This window comes from Oncorhynchus mykiss, chromosome 3 (genome assembly GCF_013265735.2).
Source record: "Oncorhynchus mykiss isolate Arlee chromosome 3, USDA_OmykA_1.1, whole genome shotgun sequence".
Taxonomy (NCBI): Eukaryota; Metazoa; Chordata; class Actinopteri; order Salmoniformes; family Salmonidae; genus Oncorhynchus; species Oncorhynchus mykiss.
Window position 1 is genome coordinate 50,531,910 of NC_048567.1, and position 13,588 is coordinate 50,545,497.

General features: G+C 41.1%; 2 protein-coding genes across 5 annotated transcripts; both read right to left on the reverse strand.

The window, feature by feature from the left end:
- Nucleotides 1-2,169: 2,169 nt before the first annotated feature.
- Nucleotides 2,170-10,379, reverse strand: LOC110520142 (caspase-8). Of its 4 annotated transcripts, none has more exons than XM_021597242.2 (13): nt 10,211-10,379; nt 8,574-8,772; nt 8,223-8,328; nt 7,942-8,086; nt 7,776-7,849; nt 7,577-7,622; nt 5,699-5,772; nt 5,501-5,534; nt 5,292-5,387; nt 5,057-5,145; nt 3,702-3,822; nt 3,080-3,593; nt 2,170-2,936 (listed from the first exon to the last, which is right to left on the reverse strand). In XM_021597242.2, exons 2-13 carry the CDS (start codon nt 8,633-8,635, stop codon nt 2,765-2,767), a joined length of 1,533 nt encoding a protein of 510 aa, XP_021452917.1. In that variant the 5' UTR covers nt 8,636-8,772; nt 10,211-10,379; the 3' UTR covers nt 2,170-2,764. The 4 variants fall into 4 exon arrangements, with proteins under 4 accessions (XP_021452917.1, XP_021452915.2, XP_021452916.2 ...); XM_021597240.2 differs by having other exon boundaries at nt 8,574-8,857; XM_021597241.2 differs by lacking the exon at nt 10,211-10,379 and adding an exon at nt 10,090-10,202 and having other exon boundaries at nt 8,574-8,857.
- A 697-nt stretch (nt 10,380-11,076) lies between these two features.
- On the reverse strand, nt 11,077-11,523 carry LOC110505276 (protein FAM237A). Its single transcript, XM_021584410.2, has one exon. The coding sequence runs from the start codon at nt 11,521-11,523 to the stop codon at nt 11,077-11,079; it is 447 nt and encodes a 148-aa protein (XP_021440085.2).
- Between the last annotated feature and the right edge of the window lie 2,065 nt (nt 11,524-13,588).

Sequence of the window (13,588 nt, forward strand, 5' to 3'; positions counted from 1 at the left end):
CAGGTGTCCACATACTTTTGTAGTGTATCTAGTTGTGAGAATGGGAGATAGGGTCTCAATCTTGGCTAGCTAAAGCCAACTTCATAAAATTGCTAGGTGGCTAGTAGTATTACAGTATATATTAAAAACAGTGTATATTTAGTATTTTTAAACACGTGCCCATGCGCGCCCTATGATTGCTTTCCCACTTGGTCAGTCTGCAACATGCTTATGTGTCTAGTGACTTTAGGGATGTGTAAAGCTTGATTCATTCCCAGAAATGATTTTTTTTCTCAAATTCTGGAACAGTGGGCAGATTGGGCAGATCCAATGGGCAGATTCTGCGTAAAGACGGAGAAATATTTGACTTCTGGATTAACAGAGATTACTGGAACAGTAAAGTTTGTGAGAACCTAGAAGTTAACTATGACCTCATATTAGAATTCCAGCAAAAACCTGAGAACTTGCACAGTGTAGTCCTCAGGCCTAGTGGGCTACTGGGTTTCCCAAACTATGAACATGTGAGTTTTTAATTTCCCTGTATTTAGTCAGTTGTCAGTATGATATGTCACTCAAAGCACAGAACTCATTCAAACACCACTGATATAGTTGATTTGGGTAGTTTCACATGGATAGTAACATTCTGTGCATGAAATCTGCTCTTCTGGATTACAGAGTTATTGGCCTTTACATGCTTGGCTTATTGCCTTTGTGTTCGCTAGGCAGGGTTTTTTGCAGGACATGCAGGAGCAGATGGGGAAACTGACAGACCTCCTAAAGGATGAACGGCGGTCCCACCAGCACAGCTGCCGTGCGGTGAGATATCTAGATAGTTTCTCCAACATGGTCATCTAAAGGGGACCTCTGACTCCTAACTTCATCATGTCTCTGTTTCACAGCTGTTGGACGAAGCAGAGCGGAGAGCTGAGAGAGTTAGGCAGCAGCAACAACAGGAGATAGAGTAGGTACTTTATGCCCCACACAGCTAGCAGAGGTGGCGTCCTTTCATGCTAGACTGTCAAATTGGAATAAGGTCCTTTGACAAAGAGGTGATTCCCAGTCACCACTTCCCTCTGACTTACAGGCAGCTAATGCAAGCCCACAGATCAGAGATCAGTGCTTTAGTGACCCTCCATACCAAGACTCTGGAGGGGGAGAAGGGCTGTGCAGAGGAGAGATGTGGTATTAAACAGGAAACAATGACTTGTGGCAGCCTAACAGTCTAACTAATACTGTCTCTTCAACCTGTCCCTGTCCCTATCACTCTCACCCTTTCTTTGCTTGTCAACCCTCACAGCCCTGCTGGAGAAAGAGTATGACTTCCTCAAAAGCTCCTTCCGCACATACAAGGTGAATTAGCCTTGCCACCTGTTGCCAGATGGCACCAGTCAGAACTTGGTGTTTCACATTTTTTGCACTGCAAAAAAAAGGTAGATTTATTTATTGAAAATTCAAATAGTGTTTTTTTCCCTACTGCTCCAGGACAGTATATTTGAGGAGATGCGTAGCAGCTGGCTAAGGAAGGAGAACAGCTGGAAAGAGGAGCAGGAAAGGCATCTTATGGACCAACTGATGCATTGTGAGGTTATTAACAATTGTGCAAAGTAGAGTGATTATACAGCTCCTCAGTTTCAGTGTTGACATTTAGAAATTGTATATTTCTCATCACTGACAGCACGTGAGCAGCTGAACAAAAGTGAGCAGGAAAAGGATAACCAAAGAAAGGCCTTTGAGGCAGAAATGGCAGAACTCCAGGCCAGGTTTGAGGAGGAGATACAGGTCAGAGGAGGATTGTTGCTACCAATGTTAACCTGAATTTGACTTATAGGTGGTTCGGACAATGGGATAGTTTACCTCTGAAGTCACTGAGCGTGTGTGGCTTTCTAGGTACTAGCTGGTGAGCTGACAGAGAAGGATGTAACCATCAGTTTGTTGAGAACAGCTTATCACAAGACACAAGAGCAACTGGATATTGTGGTAAGCTACTGATACTCTATGTATCCTCTTCATTCAGAGAAACTGTCACTGAAGTTTCTGTTCAAACCTGCTAGTGATGGCTATCTTGTTGTTGTGACAGACCTGTCGTATGTCAGACTTCGGGAAAAACCCAAGCCAGCTTGGACCAAGACGCATGTCATGCATCACGCAAGAACCAACAGAGCCATAGTGCAACTCATGACCACACCAATACATGTTTGACCATATTTTTTATTCTTCCATCATAGAATTTGTCTTAAATGTGTTGTATGACATGTGGTGTCAAGGAGTACACTGTGATGTATTGAAACAGCAGCAACAACAACATTATCTATATTGATTGAAAATGTTATTTTGTATTCATTTAGGAAGCCAATGTGCAAGGGAGTAAGAAATTGACCATTTAGAAAAAAACATGTGGAAAACGTTGCATATTAAGTGCTCTTCGGTTGTTCTTGCTTTTTCTCTACAACATTTAAAAACACCCTTTAAAAAAATTCCTGAAACGTTCTATTTACAGTTCTTTGGATATATTTATACTGAATTTCATTTTTTATATAAGGTGTAAAAAACAGTTAACATTCAGTTTTGGAAAAACACAGCAGTTTATACTTGAGGGATCCCTGAGGTGTGCAGTGTAGACAGGAGTGTGGAGACAGTCTCTCAGTCTAGGGCAGTGCTATTCAAGTACTAGTCTTTTCCCCATGGATTAATATCGTCGGTGAGAGTCCACTCAACTAGTTTCTGAATCAGTACCCTGAATAGATGGGAAAGGTGACGACCATTAAAGAAATCTGCTCTAGTGTTCTCAAGCCAATGCTTGTGGCTCACATAGTCTGGGAGGTGGTTCTTTGGGAATGGGAAAGACCACCCTCTTTCTGAGCGAGTATGCAGGCTGGGGCATCTGCTTCTTAATGCCATTTGTCTTTCTGCTGACATCATCATTCACCTTGGTCAGGATGGACAGCAAGTCATACCCACTGGACAGAGAGAGAACAATGAGAGGAAATCAAACATGATATTAATTTACCAACAATACGCTCACATCTGTACGTCATATTTCACTGTGTACTGATGGCAGAATCTAACAACAGAGAGACCAAGCATATTTCTGAGCACTAACCTGGGCACCAAGTTGATGAGGTTCTGGCACAACGACTGGATGAACCAAGTGCCCTGCCTCTTGTCTCTAAAAGAGGCAAAGTGAGGGACAGTGGCCATGCCCAGAAGGAAGTCAGCATCAGTGGGAATGGAGTCTCTGTGTACCACTGCATCAGTGCAGATAGAGCTGGAGGTAGTAGAGCTTGGTGCTGGGCCATCAGACTGGATGAACACTTGCTTTTGTTCCTTGTTGCCCTGACAGGCCTGGATGAAGAACAGCTTGGGCTTGTCCCTCAGTGAGCTGCACTCCAGTCCAGAGAAGGGCTCTGTGAGCTCCCTGACACTGACCTCCAGCCCGTCCACCCCGTAAACACCTCCCTCTAGGCCGTGGCTCAGAACGCAGCACACCAGGCAGTCCATCTGGCTGTGATCCCGGTTGCGCAGCTCCGCAAGTAGAGACAGTATCTTCTCCCGACTGCAGTCTGGCTCAGTCTGTGTCTCAAAGCCCAGCCACTTAAACACACTCACCAAACTCTCTAAAACACAAGTGGTTGTGGTTGATCCCTGGTTCTTCAAAAGCAACCCACATACAGGTATTGGAAGTATTTCAGTATAGTAAGTATTACAAGTAAAGATGATCTTACTTTTGTCAATGTGTGTTCCCGCTCTTTCTTTTAACGGTAGAGGGGAATTTCTAAAGTCGCAGTTGTTAATGATCAGACAGAAACCTCTCTTTTTTCCTGTCATAGAATATTCTCCCAGTTCCTACAGAAAGAAAATACATGTAGAGCATTCGGAAAATCTTCAGACCCCTTGACTTTTTCCACATTTTGTTACGTTACATCCGGTGTATTAAATAAAACAGTTTTCTCATCAATCTCCACACAATACCCCATAATGATGAAGCGAAAAACAGGGTTTTAGTAGTGTTTGCAAATGTACTAAACATAAAAACAGAAATACCATATTCACATAAGTATTCAGACCCTTTGCTATGAGACTCGAAATTGAGCTCAGGTCCATCCTGTTTCCATTTATTATCCTTGAGATGTTTCTACAACTTGATTGGAGTCCACCTGTGGTGAATTCAATTGACTGGACATGATTTGGAAAGGCACACACCTGTCTATTAAAGGTCCCACAGTTGACAGTGCATGTCAGAGCAAAAACCAAGGAATTGTCCGTAGAGCTCCGAGACAGGATGGTGTCGAGGCACAGATCTGGGGTAGGGTACCAAAAAATGTCTGGAACATTGAAGGTCCCCAAGAACACAGTGGCCTCCCTCGTTCTTAAATGGAAGAAGTTTGGAACCACCAAGATTCTTCCTACAGCTGGCCGCCCGGCCAAACTGAGCAATTGGGGGAGAAGGGCCTTAGTCAGGGAGGTGACCAAGAACTCCGACTGGGGCGAAGGTTCACCTTCCAAGTCTCTGAATGTCCTTCAGTGGCCCAGCCAGATCCTGGACTTGAACTGGATCAAACATCTCTGGAGAGACCTGAAAATAGCTGTGCAGGGACACTCCCCATCCAACCTGACAGAACTTGAGAGGATCTGTAGAGAAGAGTGGGAGAAACTCCCCAAATACAGGTGTGCCAAGCTTGTAGCGTCAAACCCAAGAAGACTTGAGGCTGTAATCGCTTCCAAAGGTGCTTCAACAAAGTACTACAAAATGTGATACTTCAGCTTTTTATATATATTTGCAAAAAAATTACAAAAAACTGTTTTTGCTTTGTCATTATGGGGTATTGTGTGTAGATTGATGAGGGGAAAAACACAATTTCATCAATTTTAGAATAAGGCTGTAATGTAACAAAAATCTGGAAAAAGTCAAGGGGTCTGAATACTTTCCGAATGCACCGTACATCATATACAAATCCATAATCCCAGAAACAACTAGTGTACCTAAAATAATCCATACATTACAATCCGCTTTCAGTAAAAACAGGCACTGACATGACTTTGTCAACGCTCCTTTAAAAAAGATAATTATAAGAGAAACCTCTCTTTTGGTGTTTCCTCTCTGAGGATCTGCTGGGCCAAAGTTCTTATTGTCTCCACATGAGGATGTGGATGAAACATGATTATACTCTATATGAGAGAAGACATGGATCAGGTAAGAATGCATCAATGATACAGCTAACAAACAGTGAGGCCAATGAGCCAACAGAGTGAGTGGGAAAGGGAAGAGTCAGAAGGCCCCTTTTGCAGATTGGCATTATACATTCTCAATTGACCTTTAATGGGAGCAGCACAGTTGTCCCCATTGGTACTTAGGAGACTCAGCCCATGTGAAAGTCCTGCATCCATCGAATATGAGACTCTCCGAACATCTGTTGTGTGGATAGACCAAGATGACACAAAAAGGTCAAGTGAGTTCTGTACTGTACTCCAAAACAGAGAACAAAGGTAGAGGGCGGCACAGCATGTTCAGTGTGGGACTTACCCAGAGAGGTGTCAGATCGATTCAGAGAGGATACCTGTGAATGGAAGAAGAGGTTACTACACAGACATGAGGGGTGGCCATGGCCTCTGATGTAAAGACTGGCGGGGTGTTCCTGTTGATGTAGGCTGTATGCTCCAATGCAGCATATACAGCAAATAAGTGTGGCCCCAAAACCTGGACTGAACATTAGACACTTACCTTGGCTGAAGGCTGTGAACTCGAGAAGTAAGTGGGGGGAGTGAGAGTCTCGTCAGAATGGCCATACGGTTCAACTAAGACAAACAGGAAATGGAATGTGTAAGACAAACAGGAAATGGAAGGTGAGCATGTTATAACATAGTGAAGAAGATTTGACATTGACAGTACCCACTGGGCAGATCGTGTCATTTCAACGTTGACATTTTGGTCATATTTGGTTGAGATTTCAACCTTTATTCGCCCAGTCAAAAAGACTGCCGGAAATGTGTTGAATTCCCAAAGCTAAAAGCACAACCAAATTCCAATGGGAAAACAACATCTGATTTATGGTTTAGTTGTCATCTAAATGTGTTATCACCATGCTTTCAACCATTAAAAAGCTCAACAAAGTTCAAATGTCACATATGTTGTATTTACACAACTTGATATGTTATCACTGTGCTTTATCTAATAGCACAAACAAATGAATTGGATTGTAATTGAGATAACAATAAAAGTACATAGTGCAAGTGATCGATGTTGTTCATGATTCTGCACAGATTATTACAGCAATTGTGAAGATCTCCACAGACCTGCGACAACCTATTCATGCTATCTTGAACATGCACGCTTTATATGATTATATAAGAAGACATTTATAGTTACAGTAACCTCAAAATATGGCCATGGATGTGTTACTCATTTTAAGGTTGAATAAATACTGTTACATTAGTTTGTAAGATATTTTTTACTTTCGGCAATTTACTGTATTACAAAATGAATATTGAATTGTGTTTGGTTGACAACGCAACCAAATATCAACATTTAATGCTTGGATAGTTTCATTAGAGCCACTGGCTTAATCCCATTCTTTAACTTTTTTGGGTTTAGTTGGAGATCCAACATCATTTGTTAACTTGTCGACAAGTTAATAGGCTATTGACTGTATTGCAAAAGTGATATTGAATTTTGTTTGATGGCCAACAAATTCCATCTGGTCTACAAATCAATAATGTATATGTTAGATTCACGTCTCCATCTCAACCTATAATCAAAGTTAAAGAATAGGACTAAATCAAATGAAACTTTATTTACAGTGCATTTCAAGTTTGACTTAGACCTACTCTTTCATTTTGATTTTCGGTTGAGATTGAGACGTGAATCCAACATTTCAATTGTTAATTTGTAGACAAACTGGAATTAAAGCCAGACTAATTCAGTGGTACAGATGGAGCTATCCAAGCAGCATATACATCTCCTTCAAATGTTGATATTACACAAATGAATAATTCATAGGTTGGATTCACATCTCCATCTCAACCACAAATGCAAGTTAAAGAATAGTACTACATCTAATCTAATCAAACATTAAAAGCACTTTGAATAAAGTTTCATTAGAATGAGTTATACTCTTCAACTTTTTGGTTGAGATGGAGATGTGAATCCAACATATTAATGATTAAAACTTGAAGATTACACTTGAAATCAACCAAAGCTTGAAACCCTAAGCATATGTATTGTCTATTTTTGTTGTTGAATTCTGGGTTGAATTGAAACAATAGCTGTTGATGACTTTGTTAATGCTATATAGCCCTGAATTGCATCATTGATGATATATGTCTGATAAAGTATGGTCCCATTTCATTTGCTCTGTTAAACCTACCTTTTTGGAATGACTTTGATAGCAACAGTGAATCTATTTAGTTTTTAAGAGATCACTGAAAGTCATTCTCACGATAGCACATTAATAGTAGTCAGTAACAAATATAAAAGCAGGGCTTGGTTAAAACCCTGGATGGGAGACCAAGTGAACAGCTGAAGATCAACTCTCTAGTAGGAGGTGATTCAACGTTGATTCAACCAGTTTGTGCCCAGTGGATAGTGACAGCTCCCATCTACCTGATAGTTCACAAGAGACAGGCCTCTTTGGAAGCATGGAGGCAGCCTGAAGGAAAGCAAATAAAACAGGCATGAGAGTCTGTGAGGATTATACTGTAGTAGCTTATCAAGATATGAACTGAAATGTGTCCATGAGAACTGGATATCAAGATAATGTAAGACATTTAAAAAAGGTGTGCTGACGAGCATTGTATGTTACCTGGATTCCTGCATGAGCTTCAGACACAGATGTTGGTCTTAACTGTCCCACCCCTGTCTCTTGAGTTCCTGGTCCTGATTGAATAGCAGAAAACATCTCAGTCATATCCCCGTTCTAAATCCTTGACAGGCAAGGGATTGGATAGTTCAGCATATAAGTGATTTACCAGATAAGGAATTCTGTGTCTTGTACTTTTTGATCGTTTTTTTCAACACGGGGCAGACACTTTCAATAATGCTTTCAAGAGTGTTTAGTTTTACGATGCTCAAAATATCCATTTTCTCCATTTCCAGGAATAATTGCAAGGTTGTCTGAAAGAATAAAGCAAAATGTGTACCGTCAGTTGGTCCATCAATATAAGCACTAAATTGCACAAAAAACTGTAAAAGGTTACTGCCCTACTCTGGACAACACATATTACATTTTAGACTGTTCTGACATACTCACCAGGTTGTCCTCCAGTTTTCTACGAGGGAGTTCATTACTCAACAAGAACTTGATCTCCCGCAACTCATCTCGAGTGATGTTCTCTGACAGGTCATACAGCATCTTTCTGCAGATGGTTAGATACAATGTGTCATTCACTTTTCAGAGAACATCACAGTACAGTATATGGAGTGATCAACTGTAACACAACAAGTGTTTATATTCGTGTCATGAGTGGGTAGTTGTCTTTGTCTGTATTCAATTGTGGGGGAGATGTATGGATTCAGATGTAGTAATCATTTAATTCCCAGCCACTTCCGACAACACTAAGCCTGGGGATGAGGTTATATTAAATGTGGCCTATATATTCACCTATAAGGAGAGATGTGTCTACTGGTTGTTGGTAGCTGGTTGTTGAGGCCAAGGCCTCGCATCAAGCTGTGCCGCTGGATGGTGAGTAGTAGGTCAGCAAGCAAGCAAGGTTGATCAGGGGATAACAGTTCTTGGTCCGTCAGAAGAGAGAAGAGTTTACTAGCTGTGGTCACTGAGTTCAGGTCTTTACCCAGTAAATCTGTACAAAGAAATGCAAGTGCTTGTACTTCTTCACTGCTCAGGGCTTGTTCCACTTGCAACAGCAGCCTTTGGAAATCCATCTCCTGTCGAAATACCAATATGATTGCTATGTTTGATATCTATAAATACATATTGTGAATTTACAATCTCTGTACATGGTATTAATAGAATGTCTGTTGAAAATATCAATTAGCCCAGGTGAGTAATCAATTGGATAGCCCTCTAGTGCAGCAACTTTCAGGGGGATGGGGACCCCTAGGGGCCTCAGTGAATTTTCTAATTTGTCCCAGCATACTTATGTTTTAGAATTGTCTAATTTTCAATTTCCACCCGCATAAAAATCAGAGAGGAAACCATGGGGGGGAAAGCATTTATATTCTATAGAAGAGCTCATACTTAACACACTAGAATATTATACTCAGATAATTATATAAAACAGTAATACGTCTCTTAAACTGGGTGTACACTACACGTTTTTGGCCCCGATTTAGCTGTCCCAGAGAAGTTTTTAAGATCGGAGACAAAAACCCCCCATGTCGTTGCCTAATCTGGGCGCGCGGCCGTCACGGACGCTGGTTTAATGTGAGCGGCTCAGAGACGCAATCCGAGGGATACCGATCTCGTCTTTCAGGAATCCCAGACTTCCCGATATTTTCAAACGTTTGATTTTAACAGCACACAATCTGCAATGTTCTTGTGGTGTGAGATGTGCCCTGACAAGTTTTGAGAACGGTGATCAGCGACAGCCAATGCGAGCTCGCCAGAGAAGAAACCAGTGAGATGATGACGTTGTTTCGCATCACCAAGAAGGTGTAGACTCACAAACCGGAGCGATGACTACTACTAGTATGCGTCTGCACTTTGTACTTGCCTTTAATTAACCAACGCGTCAATTCGTTACAGCTCTGAAGTGCACAAACAATGTTTTTTTTGCGAGATAGCGTGGTATCAACAATCCTCACGACCAAGTAAAATATCTTGCAGTGTGTGACCGCCGTCTGTGCCACATCGTTTAGTGACATAAAATGCCTCTAATGTGATAGGCTGAGCGATGTTAGGATTCTGAAAGTCATATAGTGTGTACACCCGGATTTAGCCCACACTATTGTAACGACCCTGGGTTTATAAGCACGGAAATCGACCCTGTTTCATTAGACTATTATAGACGTAAAGTTGAGAATGAGAAACCATGACACATCTACATTAATTCACCCATAACAAGCCATACACTCTGTCCAATAAAAAATAGCACATTGTCCAAAAAGGCTATACAGGGTATAATACCATTGTTTTACTGTTTAATTAGATGCCCCACCCAAGAACAAGTTTGGTGAAAGTATAGCTGAAGGACGGAGTTGAGCGTTCCTCGGCTAGGAATAATAGTGCGTTCGAAGTGTAAATGTGCGTCCTGATATTTCAAGTCCAAACAGGCCTACCTGTACTTTTGGAGAGGTAACATAAACAACAGGAATATCAATTTTTTCCAAAGATCCTGTCTTCTTTCCGATAACACCTACAAGTCATTTTATTTCCTTGAAAGTACCGGGAGGTTTCGTTACAAGTGGCGTGAAGTCAGTACAGTACTTCGAGCTTTCCTCACGCCAATTTCATAGGATACGCCCCGTTTCAATATTTCCAACCAATGGTCTCACCCTTTCCAAATGTTGCAATGTAGCTGTAATTAATATAGATGAGTCACCCTAATCCTCACAAACGTACAGTGGCATCCATGCATTGTCATACACACGACATACACTTAGGCAAGTACACTGAATGTAATATTTTTTATTCAACACATCAAAGGTAGAAAAAGTCAATAGGACATATGGACTTGGTTGAATTATAATGTGTGGTTAAAGAATAGATCTACTCTTGATCCCCCTGGTGCGAGTGATGTGATTTAAAATGCCTGGTCCAAAGTGCTGAACCTGGATCTTTAGCCATCCCTGAGATGACTCGTCATTGGAGACGTTAGTCTGTGAGTCCTGAACAAAAGATTCTGCAAGATAAAGTCAGAAAAAAACAGATTCATTACTAGTGGTGAATATGTTTCATTCAGAGATTTAGGCATGGTTATGTGTACAGATCAGATCCCATCATCTCATCATAATGATCTTTTAACAGTGACTTGCAATTGACTAAATCAATGATATGTACAGCAACACACAACGTAGCAGTCGTTATCTCACAACACACGTTTATAGGCTACTTCTGTGTTCTAATCATGGCACCAGATCAGCCTTGATATCAGTTGCAATAGAAAATGTATCCTGTACACACAGACAGAGCCTAACTCGGCTCCTTAAAAAGCATCCACGCCCAAACTGTAAACTGGAGAGAAAAGTGTCAGAGACAGGTACTTACTGTCAGTGACGAGTGAGCGCGTTGCAGTGATCTGCTCATGGGGCCAAGTTAGCTGCCGCCTCCCCAGTCCATGGGTCCGGGACAGGACACAATCCACATAGATGTCCCAGAAGACCTGGGCCAGGTCCCAGAATAGAGCACTGTGCTTCCTGTTGTCTGACGACTTAAGGAACACCATCAGGTCCCAGAAGGCAGGCACGGTGTCAGCGATCCTCGGGGAGCGCATCTCCAGCAGGAGCTCTGAGGAGGAGGTCCAGCACTGTGATGCCCTGCTCAGAGTCAGGGGGTCCACCTGTCCTGGCTTCTGACCTTGGAGAGGTACCACACATACACAGCCCATGAGCAGCACTGTAGCCAGAAACATGTTGAGGATTGTAGTATCCATCTGTGTTGAGACAGAATGGAAGTGTTGGTAAAACATGAACGACGCCAATATTCACCAAAACGACTTTGTCTCTAATCAAACATAATGTTATCCCTGCATTCTGTTTTCAGAATGGATATTTGAATTAGGCTATTGTTACAGATAGCCCATAGGAATTTACATGTTCTCAGAATAAACTATTCCCCTTAAATGGTAAAGATTAAAACATAGTTATTTTTCCATAAAATACAAATAAAGTAATATGTTCCCAACAAATATCAGGCACTCTATTTTGAATTATGATTTTTTTTATAAATAACATGCCAAATATTGATGAAAAATAAGCATATAACTGTTGTGTGAGGAAATATCATAAAAGTGAAAGGCCTACTAAGCTTTTATTTTAAACTGCTTTATTTCGAATAAAGTACATTTTGCAAGATTAACCTGGCAACAAATATTTCTCAAACAAAACGTTCTAATTTCAAGTTTTTATTAAATCTACAAGAAAAAGCTCGTAAAATACAACAGGTGCAAAACAGGGACTTACCTTTTGTAGAGTGATGTAGTTTGTGCAGCCCTCGATGTTTAGATGCGCATCTGTTTGCTCTCAAATACAGTACGTCAGTCTATCTAAGAGGGACGGCCAAATAGTTTATTAGCGTTCCAATGGAAGTGATTGAACACTGTCTGACTGTCACATGCTGATTTCTATTGGACGGATTCATCATTTGCATAAAATGTTAATTGGAAATGTACATTGTTACACATCATTCTTCAGGAATTTTACACTGGAGGGAGGGTTCTTTCATGTCCACAGAGGCTATAACCTAGACCTTCCTCTTTGGCAGTGCATCAATCTGTTCCTTTGTTTTTAAATCCCCTATACAAAAACATAATAAATAAAAACTACAATATTTCATTAATACATTAATAATCCATCTGAATACACTTTGTCAAGAACTGAAAAGGTGGTTTTATGAACAACCTTGGATTAGGCCTCTGGTCTGTGGTTAAAGCTTGTATTAACAAAACAACAGGAACTGTGACTAAACCTTTCAGAGATATTATCAGACATATTTCTTGGTAAGAGAGCAAGTCCAGGAGTAAGCAAGTGAACACATGTTCATGAAACAGGCTATTTGGTTGATTGTTTTCTGTTGCATGATAAATGTTTACTGAGTAGGTCATAGGTTAGTAAAAACTGACCCTATTCATAATGAAACAATTGGTTGTTTATTTGCAACCTTGTGCAAAGAACCGTTACTTTATTCAGATATCAGAATTTCTTACAGAAATTCTAGGATAATTTGCATATCCTAAATTACATCTCAGGGATAGCTACAATCCTATTTCAAGCAGTTCGGGTATAACCATATTCCTGAGTGAATGAGTCAGACTGCTGCACAGCCATGAGTACAGCCCAGCTTCATTCAAGCTGAAGAGTCACGGAAAGGAAGACAGCAGGAGATCTGACTCTGGGTCAACTTGGAAAGTCCTTATTTCCGGTTGCAGTGCAGACGAAACACACGGGAGTACTGGCGTGCTACGTAAGCCGTGTGCCGATGCTTTTAGTGAAATGCCACATGCATGCGTGATCTGGGAGTTAATTGGAGCCTTAGTGAGAAGCCATAGATAAGTGGGCTGCGGTGGGCTACCACCAAGTCATTCATCCTTCTAATGACACCTTAAGAGAGGTTTTATGATGGAAGTTCCACCTTTTCTCTCTCTGGTGTTTTGACGGGATAAGACACTAGAATTGTCTTTCAATTGAAGGAAGCAATCACCTCAGCAAAATTGGGAATATTAAAGTTCAAATCATAATGTTAGAGTGATTATAGGCAGGAAGTTTAGGAATCATTATTCATTAGATGGTATAAACATTTGGAAAGGTTTTGTTACACTGTACATGTGTGACGAAAGCTTCAACACTTTGGGGGACTTTACTTCGTTTGAGTTTGAGCTGCACTTCCTGGCTGATGACTCGAGCTCTTCGTGACACAGGGCCCACCTACACGTTTATAGTACGCTCAAAGTTCATATCACACACGTCTGAGAACAGGAGGTGGTCAAGTATCACATGATG